Here is a 26,070-nt window from a genome sequence, read left to right as displayed (position 1 = left end):
TATCTAATATTTTATTACTTATTCTGCTATTCGGAGCGAGAAGAATCCAACGAAAAAGAGATAAGTAACATCGGTCCAGCCGATCTTGAGTTATATGTGGTGTAACTAACACGACTTTGTTTTATATATTTAAATATTATAATCTGTTCATTAACATGTCACGCCTTTATTAAATAATAATCATTTTTAGTAAGGTTTTTTATTGTAACTGATTTCAATTGCTCTAAAAATCATCAAATTTACGTTTCACAGCTGAGTCATAAATTAAATTTTGCACTAACCGCTTTATTCTTGACTTGACTTTGTGTGAATTCGAGTCTAATAAATTTCACCTTGAGAGATGACGGTCCTCTAAAGGCGAAATCACTAACTTTTTATTTTAACATAAAAGAAAAATAACAAAAAACTTGGCGATTAAAAAGAGTGGCAGAAAGTTTGCCAGTTCTTCTCTTCCGTTCTACGCCCTTGATTTGAGAACTGGCAGTTAATGTGAAATTAGAAAAATTTAATTTATATTTCTTTTTTGACGTTCATAAGTGTACATTATGTTACCTATATGAATAAATGATTTTGACTTTTGAAGAGAATTTATTGGTGTATGTCTCCTTCCAATGGTCAAATATAAAGTTGATATATCACTTAGCCATCTATTTCTCTGAGCGTTAAAATATAGTATACTATTATTTTTTGAGGACAAGTGACGAACAAGCAGGAGGCTCACCCGATGTTAAGTGATACCGCCGCCTATGGACAATCACTATGCCATAATGCGTTGCGTTGAATCGCGAGTGCGTTGCCGGGTTTTTAAGAAATGCGTAAAGAAGTGCGCTCTTTTCTTGGAGGACCCCTAGTTGAAATGATTTGGAAATACTTCAACCGGCAGCTTTCATATAGTTCCACAATCAAAAAACACTTGCCATGGAACGTCTGTCATCGAGATGATATTTCATATTCTGCCTCGACATTCGATGATCACATTTAGTTGGGAGGAGCTAGTAAATCTTAAAAGAAATTACATTAAGTAATATCTTTCGCAAAAGACCTTGTAAATTATTTGAGTCATATAACCTTTATTATTTCCCCACAGACTAACGCGTCTTTGCAAGTAAATAAGTAATTACTAAAGATATATTTTAGCAGTTATGGACACTTTTGGGAATAGAGAACTTTCTTTCATTGACCTTCAGGGGTCTGCCCTTTACCTTTATATTTATAATTGTTCTTATTTAGCAAAAAGGTGTGTATGACTGAGGTGTTCATCGTTATTCTGGATGCGGTAAGTGGAAATTGGACTCAGAAAAAAAAACCAACGGTGTATAGGCTGTGACATTGGAAACACACACTAACGTTTAACTAATAAATATTTTAATAATAATAAATCTGCCATACTGCCAGGCTAATGTATTCGAAAACGACATGGTACAATTTTAGATTTATTTTTATTTCATAACAACACAATACTAGAATGTAGTACATAATATAAACTCTAAAAATATAAGTTGCAGGCTACAGTCATCCATATCTATCATATCTAATCCTGGTGTAGAAATGTAACCCCATCCATTACACCGGAGTACTGCCGATTTCTGGCGAAGGATTTCGCAAATCCACTCAGATAGGCGCTTCAGTGATCCAAAGTAAAGTTCGCACCACCGGTTGAAGTGCCTCCGTACAGTCTTTGTCGTTCAATCAACTAAAATAATCGTAAAGGTATACCTGTCTTGACAAACAGATTCTTCAATGTGTGATTTTCAGAACTAAAAACGAAGTTACCCTAATACTGTTATTATAGTTAATCTATCTCAATACATACCAGGCCTGAGAAAGAAGGAACATCACCAACGATTCCTCTATGTGCAGTGACAGATACCATGCCTTCGAGTGCTTTGGCAAGCTGTGAACGGGAGCAAGGTGAACCTCCCCTCACTCGAGGTGGTGCTCCTGCTACAAGCCAGGCGTACTCCGCACCAAACATCCCCAGACGGAATGCCTATGATAATATGGACTGGCAATATTATACATTATAGAGGCTTACAGTGAAATTCAACCCATCTTAACACGTCCTGTTTCTGAATCTCCATAGCAATTTGCATCTGACGTATTTGGAGGTTACAGAATACTTATGTAGTATTATTTTAAGCCGGTCAACGCGCGCCATCACGATAAGGCAAAGGCATACATGTAAATTCGCAGTTTTTCCCCAAGAATTTTGAACTTAATCATTAGTACTTTGAATGTAAGTTTATAACAGCCCTGCGTTCTGTAACTCACAATAAACTACAAGCTCTCACCTTTTTAGAATACCAAATCATAAAATGACTGCTTTACGACTGATTTCAGAGCGACCGCCGATGCGAAAACCTCTGTGTGAGTTCGAAAAGTGAGTTACAGAATCGCAGGGCAGATTTAAAATAATATCTTTAGTAAAATATTTAAAAAAATATCATTTTTTACATAAAATCTTATGCGGATCAATTATAAACAGTTGTGTATTTTCGGATTTAGCTTTAATTAACAAACACAACGAAAATTCGCAAAATGAATTTAACAATGATATATATGAGTACTAGTTGATAATGCAATATACTGTAAATATATAGAGTGAACACAATTTGACAGTTTTTAGTTAAAACTTTACATTAATGTCTTACCTCACAAAATATCTTCGGTATCATCTCCTGTGAGAAACTCCCAATTATAATTCTTGTGTCCAATTTCTGTAAAATCAAGGTATGTTAGTGGTCAATAGTTTAATTATTGATGTGTTTAAACGTTACTTAATTAGCTCCTTGCTAACGAAGAATTTTGCGTACAATTAGCAATTGTAGAATGATAGCGGAAACACCGCTGTCAAAATCACCACGTTTATATGTGCGGTATTAATATAGTTTATCTACTATAACGTTATAACAGATTGTTAGTTTTAATTAACTGATGTTTTCGTTAAAGATGAACATAACTCGTTTTCTTTGTATGTATTCAATTTCAATGTATAGTGTACTATCTTTTATGCGCGTAATAAAGTGATTTTTGTATACAGTAATACAGTGAATTTAAAGCAAGTACTACGTGTAGACCAAGAAATCGTAAAGATAAAATGGTATTATTGTTATCCAAACGTAAAAAAGGTTCTTGTTTACGATGTATATTATGTTCTGATGGGGCAAAAATACTATGTACAATGTACATAGTATTTTTATTTACACAAATACAGTATTTACAATTTTCTTAACCTATAAAGTAATAAATAAAGATATATATAGATATTTAATTTTGCATACAAAATTTAAAATCAAATTTTAACGTCTGGTATCTTGACGATGGTACTCTAGGAGGTAACGCAGATGTAGTACTTTCAGATCTATCTAAGATAATATCAGATTTTAGTTCAATGGGTCTAACTTTAAATTTTGATAAATGTGAAATATATCTCCATGGTGAGAATATGGACACCGACCATACAATAAAAAAATTAATACCTTAGCCCCAAATATAAAAATTATAAATAAAAAATCGCTGTACCTCTTAGGAGCACCGATTTTCAAAGAAGGTTTTGAAGAATACATTAACTCGACAATATCAAAATTTAAAGATCTTTCTCACCGTCTTCTGGATATTACAGCACACTCAGCTTTGTTCATTTTAAAATTCTGCCTTTTTGTTCCGAAATTAACTTACGTACTTCGCTGTAGCCCTCTATGGAATCATTCAGTTTTTTTAAGTGATTTGGATAATCTTTTAAAAACTTCTTTGGAATAAATAAATAAATAAAATAAATAAAATATTTATTTGTTTTCTCTCACACAAAAAAAAAAAAAAAAATCATTTTAAATGTTCGTTTTGATACACCTTCTTGGAATCAAGCATCGCTTCCTGTTCGCTTTGGCGGATTAAGAGTACGCAAGATAACAAGTGTAGCTCTTCCAGCGTTTCTCTCATCTGCTCACAAATCTAGCAGTCTGGTAGGTAAAATCCTTAGATCTTATTCTACAAACTACGAGATTGCGGATTTGACAGATGCAAGAAACGTGTGGATAGCATCCAACCCAGGCTTGAGTTTGCCTTCTGGCGTCAACTTTCAAAGGAGCTGGGATGATCCTCTTTGCAAAAGTGAATTCAAAAAGTTATTAGGTCACATTCCAATAACAGACCGTGCAAGGTTGATGGCTGTGGGGTCTAGGGAAGCTGGGCATTGGCTTAATGCTTATCCTTCGCCAAACACTGGCACCCTTTTAGACCCTGAATCACTTCGAATTGCCATCAGCCTCCGCTTAAGAGTGCCCATATGTACTCCCCATAAGTGTCCCTGTGGTTTTGAAGTAAGTAGCCTTGGACACCATGGCCTACACTGCCAAAAGAGTGCCGGTCATTTTTCTCGCCATGCCGCGCTAAACGACATTATACGCCACTCTCTTGCCTCCGTCAATGTTCCAGCAATTTTGGAGCCAACAGGCATCGCAAGAGACGATGGCAAGCGGCCAGATGGAATGTCTTTGATCCCTTGGAAAATGGGACGGGCTTTAGTATGGGATGCTACCTGTGTAGACACCTTTGACCCGTCTCATCTCCTTCGGACAAGCCAAAAAGCTGGCGCGGCCGCAGAGCAGGCACAAAATAACAAACGGCACAAATATAAGAGTCTTTCCTCCAACTTCAATTTTGTTCCCTTTGGAGTAGAGACTCTTGGGCCGTGGGGTTCAAGTGCACAGGTGCTTATTAAAGATTTAAGTTGGCGCCTGGTAGATAGTACCGGTGACCGCAGAGCTGGCACTTTCCTGGCTCAAAGAATAAGTCTCGCAAGGAAATGTTGCCAGCGTTAAAGGTACACTGCCACAGGGACCAAACTTTTTAAATTTGTTTTAATTTTAATTTTATTTATTTTTAATTATTTTCATAGTATTTTTACATATGTGCATATGTAGGTACATTGTACATATACACATGTAGGGTAATAGGTCCAATGGGGCTTGGGTCACATGTATTGCAACCATTTCAATGATATATTTATTAACTAACAAACTACGTCACTAACGAAGACAACATTAAATTGTTTTTTTTTTACAAAACTTACACTGGAACAAAGTTTTCTAGTAAGCGCAATATTTAAGTGCTTCTAACACTAATGGTTGGTCTTGGCAAGTACCACCTACGGCTTTAAGTAATTTCAACTTTGCAACTAGGTTCATAGTTTTCAGGTCGCCTGTATTTTATTGCTAACTGAAACTTGTTTGGAATCCCGTAACTTTGGTAATAAATGTATATATATAATATCAAAAAAATATAAAAAAAAATGTGCGTGTACTAGTGTATACACGTTAGATGTGAAACTTCTTTATGACCTTATTTTTCGAAAAATTATCTATATTCAACTTTACAGAAATTGGTTAAATTAAGTTAAATTAGATAAAGTTTAACAAAAGGCTTTTAATATCACATACTTGAATACAAATAATACAATTATTTCATTTTTCCTTATTACCACTAAGATTATTACAGAATTTCATAAATTGTAATAGAATTTTTAGTAGGTATCATTGTTATCGTTATTATACATTTTTGTTATTAATCGTTTAGAATCTCTTTGAATCAACCGTGGTAGGGACAAGAAAAAGACGCGCGTAACGGTCAAATGTGACGCGTAACCGAAACATGTGACGCGTAACCGAAAAATGTGACGCGTAACGAAAAAATGTTACACTAAATTTTTTTCCAACCCCGATAAAGAAGTTTCACTTCAAAATATATTAATCGCTGATAAAATAAATCTTTCGTATAAGATACTTGATTCTGTAAAAGATTTAACTGTCCGCGCACGTGGTAACAAAAAACAGAATATATTAGCAAATACGAACTGTTTTCTTTCCGAAAAGATAGCAGGAAGGCCAGAAGCTTCGCGAGTATCTGCCTTTTATGAATAGACATCAACGGGTTTTAGTCTAATAATAAACTAAAAAATTATAATAGATTAAAAAAATTATAAAGCGTGGAATGTTTAATGCTACCTGAATTTAAACTGAAAGACATTACGGTATTTTCATTATTAAAAAAAAATATTAGTAACATTCAATATATCTATTTGCTGGTAATTTGTGTTATAATCTGAAGGTATACGATACATGACTGAGTAACGTAAATAGTTTGTATTAGACCGAGGAATTTTAAATAGTTGGGTTTGCCTTGTATTGTATGAAGAAGAAAAATCCTTTAAAAAAGGAAATGTTTTGAAAATACTTTTGCCACATTCTCATTAGCCATGTCAATAGTACCCATAAAGGCCGATTTACATTATCATTAGTGTTTAGGAGAGTGCTTTAAGATAGTAGGTACTTTAGTTGAAACATGTAAACGCTACTTGCTTTAGTAAACGCTACGCTAAAGAACTTGCCTTTCAAGTTGTACTAAAGAACTCTCCTAAACACTAAGATAATGTAAATCGGCCTTAAGGAATGAAACCCAGAATGTCACGAGAGTGGATGAAGCAAGTGAGGTTTGTCGGGACCGTAGCAGGTGGACATGCGTCTACCTCTTGGGAAAAAGGCGTAAAGATATAAATAAAAATATCTTAAAAGATCGAAATCGAAACTTAATTATTTTAATTGAATCAACAAAAGCTTGAAATAAGCGCCCCACTTTGGAAGTTTCTTGATTACTTAACTTGACATCACAATGCATGCCTACAAGAAAAGCTCTCACTATATAAATAGAAGTAATTCCTATACAAATTTATAAAAAGAAATGCATGAGAGGTTTTCTCAGCCTTGGTTTTATAAAAGCTATGTTCGTTTGTACGATGTAAGATGTATTTATATAAAGCATGGAGACTTCGTAAAGAAATGAACAATAAAATGCTTACTAATTGAATATGATCAAATCTTTATCCTTATCAGGATGCAGAGTCGAGATATAGTGCGAAAAAAAATAGGGATACGTTTGTTAATACGTAAATACGTTTATAACAAATTGGGGGGTTCTCAAAGCTTTTCAACGCTCAGCACACTGATACACTGGTAAAAGAACTACAGACATGGACAATTCAGCGAACTCATTTTTAGATTTAGTAATAAAATCTATTTGATGTATATCTTATTTGCTATGACTTTTTGACGTGATAACGTCTTTAAAATCGTTTTAGTCGGGTGACATGTTCAGAAACTTGTGTCACACCAAAACCTCACGAGCGCGATCGCAGGTATAACGAGAGAGAGACGGACCGATCTCCCGTCTCATCTCGAGCGCTGCCAGTCATTCCGTGAATGTATGAAGAAAAATGTATATCATAGTCGAATAAGTAAACTTGTCATTTACACCCGAAATTTATCATCAAAAGTGTGAATAAAACGATAGATGTAATTTAAAATTTGAAAAAATTGTTATCTTCATTAATTCCTTACTTCCCAAAAACTTATATCACCAATAAGACGTTATCACGTAAACATCTCGATCGTAAACCTACTTTACAAACAACCAATATTTTTTACTGTTAAAGGTGTTTAATTGAGTTCTTAAACAAATCACACATTATCTTAAATTTTGTAAAATTCAAAGTTAATCTCCGCTTTCCTCATTCAATTACCAGAGGCCATTAAAAGTTCGGGAAAATACCTTGATTAAGTGGGTGCAAGTCATTCAAGTTCATTTCAAACTGAATCTGATTATTTTTAATTACGTTTGACTGACAAGCCAACCTGACTTGTTCGTTGTAAATTAAATTTATTGAAATTTGGCAAGCATATACTTAAGTATTGCGTCTTGTCTGTATCTATGAAATCGCGTAGCACAGTGGCATGGGTAAAATACATTCATATTTTTATACGCAAGGGATCTGCCAAAAACCGGTTTTTGTGACTAAGATTTCTTCGCGATGTTTTCCCTCGTAGTACAAGTATTTTGTTCAGTAGAAAGTTCGGAATCGAGCGCTTAAATATAGCTTTTAGAATGGTTAAAATACAACAATAAAGCCTTTGTCAAATCGCTTAGCTTATATTCTATTGACGTGTAAACAAGCTACCAGCTAATTTATATCGCTCTAAGTTAACTTGCTAATCTTCAAACACAAAAATAATCTTTTATAAATTTAACTAGCTATCTCGACACACAGTAATTACTTTTGACGTAGAATATTAACCGTGCTTATGTGACTAGAAACGTTGGCTAACGCCGTCTCTTGGAAGTTTGCGTAGTTTCATTTAATTTTGTTTAATTAATAGCCTGTCTGTTCTATGACGTGGAGTGAAATTAAGAGAGGTGCCCAGGACGGTTTAGTCTGGTTTTCTAAGCTGCCCTGCGATTCTGTAACTCACTTCACGAACTCACACAGCGGTTTTCGCATCGGCGGTCGCTCTTAAATCAGTTGTGAAGCAGTCATTTTATGATTTGGCAAACTGAAAAGGTGGGAGCTTGTAGTTTATTGTTTATCAGAATGCCAAATCATAAAATGACTGCTTCACGACTGATTTGAGAGCGACCGCCGATGCGAAAACCGCTGTGTGAGTTCGTGAAGTGAGTTACAGAATCGCAGGGCAGGATGCCCTCTGCCCTAATGAGGAACATAGGTTAACGTCAACAAGTCAACTCTGGTAAACTTACTTTTAACTGTTGCAACTGTTCCTTGAAGTCTGACTCGGCGAAAGTGATGGAGGCTGCGCAGGTGATATTGGCGGCTTCTAACTGTGTGACCAGCTCATTGACGGCCAGGGAGTAAATCTCTTCATTCTGGGAGAAAGCCGTTACTGTGTCCCAGCCGAATTGCCTATCGAAGTTAATAAAGGTGTTAAATCTTTTAGTAATAAATAATAGTTTAAAAACCTAAAAACACGCTTTTAAAGCACAAGCGCCTTTTTATTTTTTTCATTTTTTTTTTCGGATTATTGCATTGTCATCGATCTTTGAGAGGTGCGCAAAGTTTGAATTAAATCTGTCCGTTAAAAGTGGGTCAAAATCGAGTCCGAAGGAGTCGGTTACATACATACATACAGGTGAAGCTAATATAAAGCGTGTAAAAAGAAAGTCGCGCTGCAACTCACGAAATCTTGGTCTCAGATTTCTGTATCTGTTTTCACTACCCTCAAACTCTAAAGGTTTATTAATAGCTTTAGTGTATTAAGACAAAAGTATTTTGTTAGGCAATTTAGCAAGTTAATCTCAATAAGAAAATATTGTTCGCATGTATGAATCAATTACCGTATAAAAGCGATCCGAGCTGGGTTGTGCGATGAATCTGGAGCGACTGTCCGACAAAATAGAGGGAACTCTGAACGATCGCTAAGAGCTGGTGATGTTGAACCGAAGGATACCTGAGGAATTAATTAAGTGTTAACTATATAGACCTGCATTGAAAGCATAACAAATGGGTGTAACGATGCTAAATTGTTTATTGTTTCTTAAACATTATTCTGCGAGATCAGCACGGCTACAGGCAAAGCATTTCACAATCGAATGGCAGTATTAGTGAAGGGATTGAAATATGTGTAGGGATCAAGAGTGAACGGTTATAAAAAGAACGAAGGGATATAGAGTTATTGGAGCCAAGAAAATGGGAAATAATAAGATATTCTTTAAATGTTTGTGTTTTGGAATCTAAAAGTATGGAATACAGGACGGTCAGATCTTACGACGCCGATGGACAGTTTCTCACGGTGTTCAGTGATTCGAGAAACTTTATGGATTCTGATATGTGTGCACAAATTCTGAAGACGTTCAAGAAAGTATATATGTTTTTTTAAGAAATTTCAAAAAGGTTAGTCGACATCACAGGAGACCGAAGATCTGGCAGCTACCTCGGACAAAGAATTAGTCTAGCTATTCAAAGGGGGAACGCTGCCAGTATCTTTGGAACCTTGCCTAAAGGGACTCCTTTTAATAATATATTTTAGTTTATGTTAAGTTTAGTTATTTATTTCAATGTATATTATTTTTTATTATAAGTATTTAGTCATATCTGTCTTTATAGTATTAAAGTATTTATTATGTTACCTATGTGAATAAAAGTATATATTTAAGATCACAATAACATACATCAGCATAGTTTAAGATAGGAGGTAAGAGACGCAGACGTCAGCATAATTTTAGTAGAGATTTGAATAAAATTGCTTAACCATCTTAAAGAGGTAACTCCCATTCTTCTAACTAACCCCCTTATTTGTACAGTCCAGAAACTGATCAAGACATAAGTCTAGATTCTTGACGGAGGACGCGTAAGGTATAAATAAGATTTGCTTTCAAGCGTTTCACTATTATAGCTATATTAGTATATGGATATATATTCCTAGAATGTGACACCTTTTTAATACCAGTTCTATGTACCTAACGCTGCAGGTTATTTTAATGAATAAAGTTTTGGTTTGCATCCAAACCTAAAAAAAAAACATTCTAGGACAGGATTTGTTGTTACGTAAAAGTGTGAAAACTAATTTCAACACGTTTTTTATTTTTAAATTTGTATGTTTTAAAAAAACTGTTTACGTGTGTAGCGAGACTAATGTATACTCGTACTACATAATACATACATAAATAATACATATTTACAAGAAGCAGTTTTAGGCGATTGATTTCAGCGTGCAACACATATCCCCAAAGGTCGTAGTTTGATTCCTGACTGTACGCCGCTAGACTTTCTATCCATGTGGGCATCTAAGATGTAATCTGAGATCAAGACCTAAATTGGGGTGTAGCGGTCTAAATGTTTTAAAATGTAAATTATTATTTTTGTACCTTACTATAGTCGTCGGAATAGGTAATTAATGTAATCAATTCAATTCGTATTAATACATATAAAAGAGGTTTTTATAAAGCTTAAAAAAGTTTTAGAAGACAATATTACAAATCGTCACTGTAGAATGATAACCTCGTATGTCAAAAAAGCATTTTTTTTATTCTTAGACTCTTATGTCATTTAACTAGTATAATCTAATGAAGTAAGGGATTGGTTAATAACATAAATAAGTCCTTTTTACCATCCAAAACTATGGACGAAATGAAACATTTTTTTCGTTTGCTGTAAAGTTTGGTTCTCTGGACATACGAAGTTATCATTCCACAGCGACGAAATACAGTATAAATACAAAAAATACTTGTACCAAACCAATCTTGACGCAAAAGATTTTGCCGTAGCTTACGAATAAACACAACCAAAAAGCTGAAAAGGCTCGTAAATCCCTGGCAGTTGGCATCGAGGAGGCTTTGATTGACATCAAACACGACTAATGTTCGTTAGAGGGAATTCAGTAACGCTGACCGGATCACATTCACGTCAAATTGGATTACAATACGAACTCAATCAAGCGTATTGCCTCGATACATGTTAATATTCAATAAATTGACGACGAAAATTGAGCCTTTATTACGAATATAGTTTTATAACATACAACGACCTAAGTCTTGACTTGTTTAAGCTATTGCCGAATATGTTTAAAAGGAGTATTAAGAATATCCATGGCGCTAAATCACCAGGTGCATGAACATACCTCACATACAGACCACGTACGTACCCTCTCACACCATCACACAGTACAGCCAAATTAGGTATTACTTAGTTAAATGTATGTAAATAAATAAATAATATATTTCTTAAATTAGATTTTGTTTTAATTACATTCTTTATATTAATGATTAACTATTATGTGTTAATTGATGTTTCATTTAATTTGTTTGTTAGTCTGTGGAAAAGACGCTTGTTTTGGCCTGTCATTAGAATTTTAATTCGAAGAATTTTTTTGTTAGAACATTTTGAATTATAATAATAATAGGATAAAAGTGATCGTTTTCAAGTAAAATAACAAACTCTAAATGTTGTGTCTCAAAATACTTATTTGAGCAACATATATTTGAGTTTCATTCATTGGAAAACAATTAAATAATTTTGATGGATTTTTTATATAATTAGGTTAGCTGTAGGAATACGATATAAATAAATAAAAGCCGTTTCAAACTTTATAATATTATTATTAAATAGTATTTACGCGTGTGTTGAAGGCGACAGCAATTATTACTCTTATTTATGAATTAAATTTATGTTTATATATTGCAAATACACCTACCTATTGATAGTTTTAGTCTAGACAATTAGTAAAGAATTGAAAATAAGAAACATGTGAAGTTCCGTATAATCAAAGTTATTACGTTTGATTGGAAGAAAAAAATATAATTTAATAACATATTTTGTAGTCTTGTGCCAAACAAATAATGTCGATATCATTATGTTTGATGTATTTTTTGACAATGTTACAGTTATTGTCTTTATTTTGTAACATTGTGAGAGTTTAAGGTAGACAAAAAAACACAACTTGAATGATATAGTGATCAAGTACTTGAAAGATATATATCTGTAACGTTCGATAAACAATAATGAGGTCGTGGGGAAAACCAATTTCTAATTAAAATAAGCAAACCATTAACGTCATTGTTACGTTATTTTTGGATCAAAGAAATTGAGAAAATTATTTTTCAATTTCGCTTAAGCTTTGAATAATGGCTGTTCAAATCTTCAATTATTGCGAATCTATCCAATCAATAATGTAATTAAAATCTCAAAATTACCTTGTATCAAATAGGGGAAAGAACATAAAAATAACAGTCTAAAAAGGTCTCTATTTTTTTAAATTTTCTTTATATGTAGGAATAATCGAATAATCGCAGTCATACGGAACAATATACCTGAAGTATTTGGTCCAGGTGAGTCTTCTGTCCTGTACACCAATGCGGATATTCCGCAAAATATCGTACCGTAAATTCGCAATAGAAAAACTATTGGTGCATAGCCAGGTCTCAAACCCATGACCTCATGGTGTATGGGTGTCAACATGTCATTTACATTAGGTTGTATGGAGTGTACCCATTTTACCCAATAATGTATCCAACTTTGTTTTTCTTGGGTATGGTAGGATACAACAAGTTAGAGGTAAGGAGGGACCTTACTATCACATAATATTTTTTAAGGTCCTTAGAGGTAAAATATATAATGCGGAAATGTTGGAGAGACTGGGGCTGCGTGTGCCAAATAACCACACTCGGCGTGGTAATCGGTCGCAATTGCTGGCAGTGCCTCGGGCGCGAATTTACTCAGAGAAGCATCATTAACGCGTGTCTTGCGCACCCTAAACACTATTGCTTGCGATACGGATATATTTAGTTGCACATTGGCTGAATTCACAAGAATTGCATTATTTATAATTAGTTATAAAAAAACTAAAAAAAAAAAATTTAAAACACTAAAGCTATCGTCAATAATAATTACGAAGAACAACCTACTAGATTACTTCCAGGAACTTTCGTTTTGGCAATTTCTTCTACGTTTTCTTTGATGTACAGTTGTCAAGTAAGCTTGATTTGAAACATCCGAGGGTCGTAATTGCGCACTGTATAACTATTTCTTAAGTTTTAATGACAAGAATTTTCTTGTGAACAAAGGGTCTTTCAGTAATAGCCTTTTCTTTACATAGCTTTTTTCTTATTGTACTAGTGGTATGACATGGTTTTATCGTATAACAAAATTTAATACTTTTAATTGAACGAACTAAATTATTTTTCGTACTAGGTTTGCGTAATAGCTATATTAGAACACGCGTTAGAAGTTATACTTCTTTGGCGTAACAAGATAAAAATCTTTTCAAAAATTATATTCTATGTTTGTATAAAAAACGACACTAAGGCCTACAACGCACTAGCGGCTGGCCGCAATGCGGTGTGCCGCTGCGGCGGGCCGCGGTATATACGGTCCGCCGTAGCGGCCTGCCGTATTCCGGCTAACCGTCCCTATTGCGGTCTGCCGCAATCGTCACTCGTCAGTGCTTCTTGAAATATTACAAAATCAAATTTAATGACGTGGAATAAGTGATACATGTATCTTATGTTCCATAATAAACATATTTTATTTTTTTATTTTTTACTCTTTTAAAATAGGTTTACAATATTTTGTTTACATTTGCTAAATAATTATATGTGACGCCGTAGGTAGGACGGCTAACCGCGCCGAGTGCGTGGAGGGGACGCGGCGCGCCGCATCATTCAACCGGTGCGGCTCGCCGCAGCTCCAGATCAACCGGAGCGGTTGACGGTTGACCGCAAGTCAGTGCGTTGTTATCGTGCGGTTTCATGTAATAATCGATGTGCGGCCCGCCGCAGCGGCACACCGCATTGCGGCCAGCCGCTAGTGCGTTGTAGGTCTAACAATAGAAACAACTAAAATGTTGACTATAGCTAACTTCAGATTGTCGGTTTTTTGTGACGGCGTGCGCGCGCATCGTAAAAATTTAGTCTCATCATTTTTCCTAACGCGCCAAAAGAACCTATAACTTCAATAAACTGTTAAGTTAAACAAAACCTTTTCTTGTACTACAACAAATAAAACAAACAAATAAAAAGCGTAGTAATTCTACTGCTATCTAAAAGCAGGGCATAACACTGTTTGAGCTATTCTTAATTAAAACGTTATTATTTAAAAAAAAAACATTGGTTGTTTGAAAAGTAGGTTTACGATCGAGATGTTTACGTGATAACGTCTTATTGGTGATATAAGTTTTTGGGAAGTAAGGAATTAATGAAGATAACAATTTTTTCAAATTTTAAATTACATCTATCGTTTTATTCACACTTTTGATGATAAATTTCGGGTGTAAAATGACAAGTTTACTTATTCGACTATGATATACATTTTTCTTCATACATTCACGGAATGACTGGCAGCGCTCGAGATGAGACGGGAGATCAGTCCGTCTCTCTCTCGTTATACCTGCGATCGCGCTCGTGAGGTTTTGGTGTGACACAAGTTTCTGAACATGTCACCCGACTAAAACGATTTTAAAGACGTTATCACGTCAAAAAATCTCAATAATTCAAACCACTCAATGCACCTCTTACACTGGAAGAAAGCAGTTCATTCGCATACTTATTATTGAATAAAATTAGTGAAAATAAAGTCATTGCAATTTATGTGAAAGTTTCCTCCTAGTGAATGGTTCAAGAAAACTTTTGCGACCTCATTTGAATCGATTAATATTTATTTTAACGTATTAGCTTTTAAAACTTCTTACCTAAGATCAAAGTTTCACAAAGTTATGTTCTTTATTAACTTTCCTAAAATTGCCTTTGTTTAATTAGAATTTAGAAGTTTCTAAAGTTACAATTAATTGTGTTTAATCGGTAGGATCGCGGGATTTAAGTTTCTCATTTTCGAAAATGTTATCACATAAAGAAAACAGAATATGATAGATAAAATGTCTTTATGATTAATATATGTTTCAAAGAGCAATAATTTAATTATTTAATAATACATATACATAAAAGTAATTTTAGATTATTTATAGACCACGGGCAAACGGGTAGGAGGTTCATCCGATGTTAAGTGAACACACACATGAACACCCAGAATGCCATAAGGCTCACGAATGCTGCCAGCCTTTTAAAAAATTTGTACGCTCTTTTCGTGACGGATCTAAGGTTGAATTTGTTTGGAATACTTCAACGGGTCCACATAGTGGCGTTGAGTTGCAAAGAGTGGCTTAAGAAACGAGTTAAAAAGTATATATATTTATATATCTATATTCTTATAAATATTAGTTAGTAGGTAATACTTTTTAGGGAAAAGGGATACTTTTCTTTAATAAAATCCTAGAGGCTCTTTTATCTCTGCGTTTTAATAAGTTTAAGAAATGTATTAAAGAAAAGCTGTGTAAAAAGGTTTACTATAAAATTATCTAGTTGATAAAAGGGCCTGGGAATAGTGCTAGACTACTTCTAATTCATTTGCGATATAAAAAAAAAGTGTTGTTTGATGATTTGCTATTTTAAATGAGTACTGAGTTTTTTACGCCGGCTTTTTCTCTCAACCCATTGTCCATTTTGCCTTGATGTAGGAATGTCTACCGATTCAAATTTAATGACGTGGAATAAGTGATAACTGTATCTTATATTCCATAATAAACGATTTTTTTTATATCTATTTACTTTTATATATTAAAAATCAACGTATAGGTGTTTTTTTTTGTTGTTTGACAGTGACTGACACCCGTATGTCGAACTCAAATATATCAAAACACATGCAGGGTACTAAATAGCGTCACGCTAATCATTGATTTAAATTTTGCCAATACTCGGTGATGTGGGTACTTCTCAATATTACGGAACATTAAGTTTGCGCAATGTCGCAAACTTCGAATTACGTGGTACGTGATTTTAATATTCAAATCAGAATACTGGTGCATCCTTGTGGACTTTATTTCATTATCATATATTCTTTGAAATCTTCAAAGTATTACTGAAAAGAGTAACTTACTTGTACAATATTCCAATAGGGTACAATCTTGGCTATGCTCTCTGTAACTTCTGAGCAGGCGGTTCCCAGCAGCATTGTCATTTTGGACTCTCGCTCAGTGTAGAGAGCGTGGAAGAATCTGTCCACTCCTACACCTGGATCGCACTGGATATAGATAAATAGTTGTAAAACAATTCATTATAATAATTATAATATTAAATAAAATACAACCTTAGTATCATTTGTGATAAGGTGCAACTTGTATCCAGGGAGCAACGTCTTCTGATTGACATGTGTCACTGCCAAACGCGCAGCTGTCAACTCTGACATTCCATCAGCCCTCGGAGAATCCCCTACTGATAGCTCGAATAGACCCAGTATAGATACTATTCGAGTATCCAGTTTGGAATCTGAAAAACATATTATTATTATTGAAACATTGAATGTTATGTATTGTTATTAATTAATACGATTGCATAAGCACTCGAAATTTAATAAAAATATTGGCCTATATTACGTGATCGTGTGTTAGGTTTTTATTTTCGTTACGGAGTTTCTTGAGTTTCGGTCACCGCGCTCAAAGCCCGCGATAAAATCTATGCAATAGCTTAAAAACAATGGAACATAAGTGGCGTCACAACCTTTTTAAGTCTGATCCTCAGATTTCTGTATCTGTTTCATGATCATTTTGTCAATCTAATAGGCGAGTAAGTGATCAGCCTTCTGTGCCTGACATACGCCGTTGACTTTTCTTGGATCTAAGGTAAGTTTGTTTCCTCACGATGTTTTCCTTCACCGTTCGAGCGAATGCTAAATTAGCACATAGACAGAAAGTCCATTCGGGGAAATAATTTCGCGTTTGGTTCTTTTTTTTTTATGATTGGACAATTCACACCAATTGACCTAGCCATGCTAAGCTGCTGAAGCTTGTGTTATGGGTACTGGGCAACGGATATACATACATATTATAGATAGATAGACATATAAATACATATTTAAACACCCAAGACCTAAGCACAACACCAAATGCTCATCACATCGATGTCTTGTCTCTTGGGATCGAACCCGGGACCCATGGATTCGCAGTCAGGGGTACTAACCACTAGACCAATGAGCCGTCTGCCGTCTGTTCTGTTAAAGAGGTTTAATTTAAATGATACAATTGTTTCGGTATGTTATCTCTCCAGTAAATAAATGATAGTTTTGTTAAATATTGTTATCTACGTTTGTTTGACAGCTTGAACGTATAAATTTTCCAAACAATTTGTATACTACACGAATGTTTCGAATACAAAGTTCTGCTCAACTTATCCATACAGTACTCGTGATAATATCTAAGCTCTAATATTAAAGTTCAAAATTTAACAGAATCGCAAAATCTAATTTCGCTTAACGATAAGACAAGTTCATGGCGATATTTGAAAATTCGTTTTTTATTAGTTTCCTGAATCGTAAATTTCCTTCGCAGTAAAAGATTTCATTTCAGATATTATAGGTCCTCTCAAAATGTTAATTTATTAAATGGAAAACCATTGTTTGGGTTTTATTTCTTCACTCGGGATCTGTCTGAATAAGACTAATTCAATTTTTAATACATTTTTATTCACTTCAAAGAGGATTTAGAGGTATTCGATTATTTTGTTTATTATATCTATTTAATTACGCTTTTAAGGTACAAATCCCTACATAAGACAATAGTAAACCTTTATATTATATCTTTTACTAAAAAAGTATATACAATTCTCGTGTCACAATGTTAGTTACCATACTCCTCCGAAACGGCTTGACCGATTTTTATCAAATTTTATATGTATATCTGGCTACAATCTATTTTTCATACCACTAAGTGATAAGGGGTATCCACCCCAAAATTATTTTTTTACTTTTTATACAAATTTTTTTGTTTTTTATATTTTTATGATACAGCATACAAAAATACATACAACTCTTAATCTTCACCCCTCTACGATCAACCCCTATTTTTTATTATAGTAGATAGTTATTTTTATTGAACTAAAAATGTTTCCTAGAAATATTATATATGGGAAAACGACGTTTGCCGGGTCAGCTAGTTGTATATAAAAAAAGGTTTTTTTCTCGGACGATCAAAAAGTATTCTAGGAAGTCTAAATAATACTCGAACGATGGACGCAGGCAGCAGGGTTTTGATAAATGCTAACCGTCGCCCATGGCCACGCCCACCTTCAACGCCGAGGGTAGCGGGTATGTTGCTGACCTTTGAGGGAATGCTTTGCTCTTTTCTTGAAGGATTCTAAGTCGTATCAGTTCAGATATACCCCTACTGGCAGCTGGTGTCTTAAAAAGCGCTGTCTTATGGAAAGACAGGCGAGGTGGAACATCAAATCATAAAAACCATTTATTAGAGTAGAATATTTCGTGTTACATTAAAAGGGTGACAACGGTTTAGCACGACATGATCGTTATACGTATAGATCGATTACGAAAAGAATCTGTTTTTTTATTTTACGACAATCATTTTAAATTATCCATTATGTTGTAAAAGCGGGTTAGAATGTAAAAGACATACCTTACGTGTCAATATTAATGGACAGACATAATATGACGTTTTATGTCGCATGTTAACGCGTGTTGGACTAAAGACACTTCTGGTAAATCACAATCGTATAGAACGCGCCGTCTTTGGTTTTGCATTCTCACTCCCCCCTCCCCCCGAAGACGAAGCCTCCTTTCTGACGCTACGTAAGACGTTAACTTTACAATTCGTTAACTTATACAAAAACATGTATATAAAAAGCAGGTAGCATAAGGTATAGGACAACGGACGGCCTTATCGCTAACAAGCAATTTCTTCCAAGCAACCCTAGTATGGAACAATAAAAAAGTAACACCTACAGAGGGTAAAGTACAAGAAGTGCATAAATAATTAACAAAAAATCGTTTTTGATAAATGTTTCCTTTAGTCCAGTGATTCCCAAAGTGGTCTATATCGACCCCTAGGGGTCTATGACAACCTACAAGGGGTCTACGTCACCGAAAAAAAAAATCGTATTTCTGATAGTACCTATTTACTTACAACATACTATCTTATAATATCAAAACATATACATTTCAAACAAACAGAAACAAAATTTTATTTTGAGTAGTTTTAATTTAAATTCAATTAATAAATGTTTAAATTAAAATGTGTTTTTACTTTAAGTTTTTAACACTAAACTTCACTACAGTTAGAAATTTACAGGAAATCAATATCAGGTACCTAAGTAGGGGGTCTACCTAACACGGAAAAACATGGCTAGGGGTCTACGACACAAAACAGTTTGGGGAACTCTGCTTTAGTCCATCTATTTAAGATAAATTTTAAACTGTTCTTACACATTAGTGAAACTACATGCTTTATAGTTTAGTTTAGTTAACTGTAATGCACTTAAAGCTGGACCGGAGCGTAGAGTAAAGCGCGTTAACTGCCATTTGCACAATTAGACCCTAACCTCAAACTGCACATGCGAGACATAGCACAACCATAGCGTATGTGTTGATAAATACATTGAACGTGCCTGTTTTATATAATTATTAGGTATGAAGTCACGTGACCAATAATGGAGTATAGAACAGATATTAATAATAAAACCTTTATTCTTACCAGAAATATGGTTGTGACATAATTCATCTATCGCTAGTACCTAGTGTTGTGCTAGTATTGTGGGTAACTAGATAACATTTATTTAAGAAAAAGTAGTCTTAGTATTACAACTAATCAAACACGTCGTAAAAGACATTATGTATGCGTGAATGTTGGGTATATAAATGGGTGTGTGACGTGTGTGCGTATAAATTGAGAGTGTAGCTGAGAGTTGTATACGCGTGTACTGTCTGTGTTAGTTTTTGGTACCTCTTTTAGGTCAAAATACGAATGCCCCTGTAGAATCAAATGCAAATGATTAAGTGCCTGTTTTCTTGTAAATTTTGTAGAGATAAATAGCTATCACTTATCACTGTCTATTCGAGTACACTCCTGACTCACGATGTTTTTATTCAAGTCGCGAGGACTTTCAAAAAAGTAATTTTAAAAATGTCCTTGTTCACAGCCAGGATTCGGACCCAACTTCAGGTTTTCCCCCATAATTAAACATTTAGATAATGCCTAATCATTTAACTGCATTTGCATTTAATAAATGATTAAGAAATGTGATTTTCGTTTAATCATACATAAATTTTCACAATTAATTTCCTACCATATTTATTTACTGTGGCATGTAGCGTAGATATGGGAGATGACGTCAGCGACTCAGGATGTTTACTTAGTGACCTCTAAAGACGTTAACTAAAGGCTGCTGGGCAAAGATTTACTTTGAACGACTAATTGAAGCCTGTAAGATTTATACTACACGCCATTAAAAGTAATTAAATTTATCTGGACCGCCTCAGTGGATATCGCTTATGAAGTATCCAAGATCCTAGTTTCTATTCCCATCAAACTAATTTTGGGTACAGAAGTCTGATGTTCTATTTTCTATAGAAAATAAGAAATTTTTGATTGAGAAATCAACTGTCACTTCAAGTCGCACAAATATTTTTAAACATTTATAGTCTGTATAAACAGCATACGAAAAAAAAAATCAGTGGCGCTACAACCTCTTTAGGCCTGGGCCTCAGATTTCTGAATCTGTTTCATGATCATTTTTTTAATCTAATAGGCAAGTAGATCAGTGCCTGACACACGCCGTCGACTTTTTGGGTCAAAGACATGTCGGTTTCCTCACGTTTTCCTTCACCATTCGAGCGAATGTTAAACGCGCACATAGATAGAAAGTCTATTTGTGGACAGCCGGGGATCGAACCTATGACCTCACGGATGAGAGTCGCACGAAGCCACTAGGCCAACACTGCTCTGAACAGCATACGAAAGAGAGGTTAAAAAGTGCATTGAAAATCACAAAGGAAAGATGAATTTCCGCCCACTAGACATTTTTGCTGCCATTTGACACTCGTTGGTCGCGACCGGACATGTGTATTCATATAAAGGAGAGTGGATCTGAGTGTTAAAATAGAAAACCTCATAGGGCCCTCAAAAGCTGTCAACGCATCCACTAAAACTGAGTATTAATGGCCTTTTGTGGCTAGCCCGTAGTTTGTCGTTTGTTATATGTATTATAAATAAGCGAATAGTTATATTACAGCTAAATAGGAATGTTTGTAAGATTATATGAAGAAAAAAAATCAGAGGCGCTACAACCTCTTTTAGGTCTTGGCCTCAGAATTTTGAATCATGATCATTTTTAAATCTAATAGGCAAGTAGGTGATCAGCCTATTAGACACACGCCGTAGACTTTTTGGGTCTAAGACATGTCGGTTTCCTCACGATGTTTTCCTTCACCGTTCGAGCAAATGTTAAATGCGCACATAGAAAGAAAGTCCATTGGTGCATAACCGAGGATCGAACCTGATGAGAATCGCACGCTGAAGCCACTAGGCCAACACTGCTCTATGATCTGCTCTCAAAATTATATGAAGCTTTTGGGTCATGTGTATTTTTCATCCGAACGAAAATTTTAATGATTACAATTATTAAAATTTACACATTATAGGACGTCAAGGCAAAATACAAAATACCATCCGTATCACCTCGACGTCCGTAGTTCCACAACTGAGCGTTTTCTAAGGCAGTTTTTGCCGCGCACCACCACTATGTCGAACCAGCTGCCCACTGAAGTATTTCCGAACCAATTCGACTTCAAAAAAGAGCGTACCAATTCTTGAAAGGTCGGCAACGCACTTGCCAGCCTTCTGGTAGTGTGTGTCCATGGGCGGCGGTATCACTTAACATCAGGTGAGCCTCCTGCCCGTTTGCCTCCTATTACATAAAAAAAACAATGGGCGACATTTCGACACCAATCAGAAATACGCGACGCGATCTGTATTTCCGTATGACCAATTACAGTAAAACGTTCTGTCTTTGTCATGATCACTCGCAAAAACGCGCACGTGTGCATTGTGTCTCCAGAATGTTCATTCTAATATCAAGAATCCATGTTCATTTCATTTAGCCGACGTTGTTTTGCTCAGGGATTTCCAGCCGGTTGCAATCAGCCCGTGTGCTCTCGACTGTGAAATCTGCCGACTACATCATCGCGATATTATCTTTCATGCTGTAATGTCAAACATTTACTCACGTAATAATCGCTTCACATGTTAAAGAGGTAACAATGATTTTACATGACCCTTTTTCGCTGTTACTTCAGTGGTAATTATATATCACCTTCGTAGGATGATAATAATAATAATAAATATAGCACACAATCATTTATTGTGAAATAGACACAATAATAAATAGAGCGTACCAATACTTGAATGGCCGGCAACGCATTTGCGACCCTTCTGGCCATGTCCATGGGCGGCGGAATCACTTAACATCAGGAGAACCGCCCTTATGCCTCCTATTACATAAAAAAAGTCAGAAATATATCTCATCTGTTTTTCTCGCCTATGTACACGAATTATTTGTTTAATAAGAAGACACGTGAACTAATGTGCCAAAATTAAGATAATATTTTCCTTAGTATGTAGCGTTGAAAATGGCAATTTTTCTTGCGAGAAGCGAGAAAATTATCCCATCTCCGCACTGAGAGTGATTCATGGAGGTTAGACTTATAAAGATTTGGTCGTAAGCTTTTGTTTACACAATATTTTATAAAATTATTATTTTCGTTTGATTTATATAATTTTATTGTATTTCTATTTTTTTAATCTAATATATAAAATTCTCGTGCCGCGGTGTTTGTGGTTAAACTCCTCCGAAATGGCTTGACCGATTCTCATGAAATTTTGTGTGCATATTGGGTATGTATGAGAATCGGACAACATCTATTTTTCATCCCCCTAAATATATTTTTTTTATTTTAAGATATTTTTTTTCTGTTTTTATTTTTTTATGATACAGCATTAAAAAATACATACAACCCCTAACTTTTACTCCTCTACGATCAACCCCTATTTTTTTATTGGAAATGATATACATGGCAAAACGACGGTTGCCCGGTCAGCTAGTCTTAATATATAATCGTGTTGTAATAAGTTTGTTTTCGAAAAAAAAAACCTTTCGCACATTAGCTAATTTATTGAATAAAACTCACCGAATATATTTCGTCAAAGCTTTGTTTTTAAGTTATAAAATATGCAACGTACGCAGGCTCGGCCGCAATTTCGCTTGATTGTAAGTGGTTTTGTGGTGACTGCCTTAAAATTAAACCTGTTTTTGAGGGATATAACAAATTTTCAATATTTCTAACTGTTATTCATCAATTTTAAATCAAAGCTTTAATCACGCTTTGTTCTCATTAAACATACTAAAGTACTATCTTTATTTACAATCCAGGTTTTAAACGCCTAGATTGATACTGGGTCTGCTAACCAGTCCATATATAACGTCGATTGGTCACCTTCATACAAATATCAATCCAAATCTTTATATATATAATTCTTCTGTGAGTGTGTATGTCACTGAACTTCTCTCAAACGACTGGACCGATTTTGATGAAATTTTTTGTGTGTGTTTAAGGGGATCTGGGAATGGTTTAGATCAAATCAGCCCGCCAGATGGCGCTGCAGTCGGTACTTTCATACTTTGCTTTACTAATCGCTTGAAATATCATGCAGGACAACGTCTGTCGGGTCCACTAGTGTACATATATATTTTGAAAGATAGCTTCCATAGTTGTTTTAGGAAAACAGATTGATTATGTTATAATAAATTAGAACATATATGTCTAGCAAAATTAAGATTGGGATTGAGTAAAGAAAGATTTTATTAAAATATTAATTAATTCGTAAATTACATATTATAATAACATAGAGTTTTATAGAACAAGTGTTCGGAGCTTCTTACTACCAGTAGGTCACGAAATGTCACGCTAGTTTCATCTACTATTGTACTTGAAAGCTTTCAGGCAGGTGCATGTTTCGGGGAAATATTAGATTGTTTTTATATATATTTAACACAAAGCAGTGATATTGTATTGCTTCTTTCACTAAATATTATATAGGTAAATATAATATAATCAGTCTTTTGTTTACTACTGCAAAAATAGTATTAATACACAGTTATAGTTGCACAAGACTGACTTCTGAATTAAAAGGTTGTAGCGCTACTTTGAGTTAAACTCAATTTTAATTTGTTACACTTATTTAATGCCCTTTTTAATTTATTAAATACGGTGATATTTCAAAATTTAGGAAGGAGAAAATTTGCGTTTTTATGGTATACCACGAGTATTTTTTGGATATGTGCCATTAATACTCCTTGCTACGAAAATTACGAAAGTTACTCGTACAAACTGCCAGAATTTGTTACGATACGTGTAGTCAATTTGGGGACATATTATTATGCATCACAAATACCCGACCACTTTAAATAATTCAAGTATATCTCCTTGTATTTAAGACTAGTAAAAGCAAAATTCAAGTATTATATCGTTAAGTATTAAATTAGTTGGCCCTTTTTTACTTATAGTTGTAATTTTTTTTAAATAATATGAAACATACTAATTGTTAGTTTAATTACAAAGTTTCCATTATTAAATATATAGAAACTTAAATGCTAACAACGTAGAATAATAAAACAAAAACTAGTGGCGCTATTCATGCTCATTTGTTTCTAATAGTCCATCAGCCTTATGTGCGACGACGTTAGATAGGTGCATTACCAGGATTCGAACCTATGACCTCAGGTATGAGAGGCCTACGCTAAAGCCAAGCCAACACAGCCCAGTCATATTTAATTGCATAGCACCAATAAAATAATAACAACATAAAAAATTTAGATAATATAGTAATACTTCAGTAGCTTAGACAAGTTCAGAAACAATCAATTCAGTGTCGCTATAATCCACTTTGTCAACTCTATGCGACGTGCCACAATGCTAGCTGTTTTCAATTGAATGTTCCAACACAATCGGCCTCTTGTTCTTACTTCAAAACTCAGTTATGTTTCGTTCTATTTCTTTTTGTTGAGCAGTTTGTAACGTGTTCGGAATATACGTATAGTATACATATACACACTAGTTTGAATGTCTGTTCAAGATTAAGGTATATTGATTGACAAACTTATAAGAAATTTTGGAATCAATCTACAAAAACCTTCCTCATGAATCATCTATATAGAAGACATCACGTGCAGAGTTTATGGTGAATAGAAAAGTACGTGGCGGATGACTTTTTTTTAATTTGTAAGAACTAGTGTTGAACTTATAATAATTGCAAACAGTATGGCTATTTTATTCAAGCTCCAACCTGGACTTGACTTGATTCTCTCTCTCTACGTTGCGTGGCTATGCGTAATCTGTACTATGGAGGGTGTTCTGATTAACTTTTTGGGATGATTCCTGCCCTGCACTATCTTGATAGCTTGCAAACTGGCGAGCTGTGAAATCGAGCTCCTGTGCAGGTCTTTCTTGGGAGCTTTAAAAAGCGCATATTCATCTGTTAAATGCCGGCACACACCCACTAATATGCATGGGTTGTGGTAGCTGAATGTTATTGCTTGGCCGTAGGCATATAAAATAATAATAACTGTTTCATCGAGAATCAAAGGTTTGTAAATTGCGTTCTTAAACATTAGTACAAGTTTAGACGAGAGTAATGATAATATTAACAGACGTATCGTACATACACTTTACCCATTAGAGTGACTTAAGTTCTATTGAATTGGTATAATATGATTTCAGTACAAAGGTTTCTAGAGAGGTCAAAAGGTACTTAACATCACTAAGAGCATTGTTAAGTGTTTCATTATAGACTGCAATAAAAGTACTAATTAAAAATAATTAATCGATCTTTTTAGTCCATT

The 26,070-nt window shown here is 34.6% G+C and overlaps 1 protein-coding gene across 3 annotated transcripts in view; it reads right to left on the bottom strand.

Moving 5' to 3' along the window:
- The window catches only part of LOC125051109 (gamma-aminobutyric acid type B receptor subunit 2), an 81,736-nt gene that overhangs the window by 14,032 nt on the left and 41,634 nt on the right, over nt 1-26,070 (bottom strand). For all 3 annotated transcript variants that reach the window (XM_047651261.1, XM_047651262.1, XM_047651263.1), the window contains exons 3-8: nt 16,478-16,656; nt 16,268-16,411; nt 9,181-9,293; nt 8,587-8,749; nt 2,652-2,717; nt 1,814-1,990 (exon numbers count right to left, since the gene is read on the bottom strand). In XM_047651261.1, the coding sequence (XP_047507217.1) occupies nt 1,814-1,990; nt 2,652-2,717; nt 8,587-8,749; nt 9,181-9,293; nt 16,268-16,411; nt 16,478-16,656 (842 nt within the window). The remainder of the gene's footprint in view (nt 1-1,813; nt 1,991-2,651; nt 2,718-8,586; nt 8,750-9,180; nt 9,294-16,267; nt 16,412-16,477; nt 16,657-26,070) is intronic.

Source organism: Pieris napi, chromosome 7, assembly GCF_905475465.1.
Source record: "Pieris napi chromosome 7, ilPieNapi1.2, whole genome shotgun sequence".
Classification (NCBI taxonomy): domain Eukaryota; kingdom Metazoa; phylum Arthropoda; class Insecta; order Lepidoptera; family Pieridae; genus Pieris; species Pieris napi.
The sequence above is the reverse complement of the archived record's forward strand: the minus strand, read 5'-3'. Positions and strand labels throughout refer to the sequence as shown.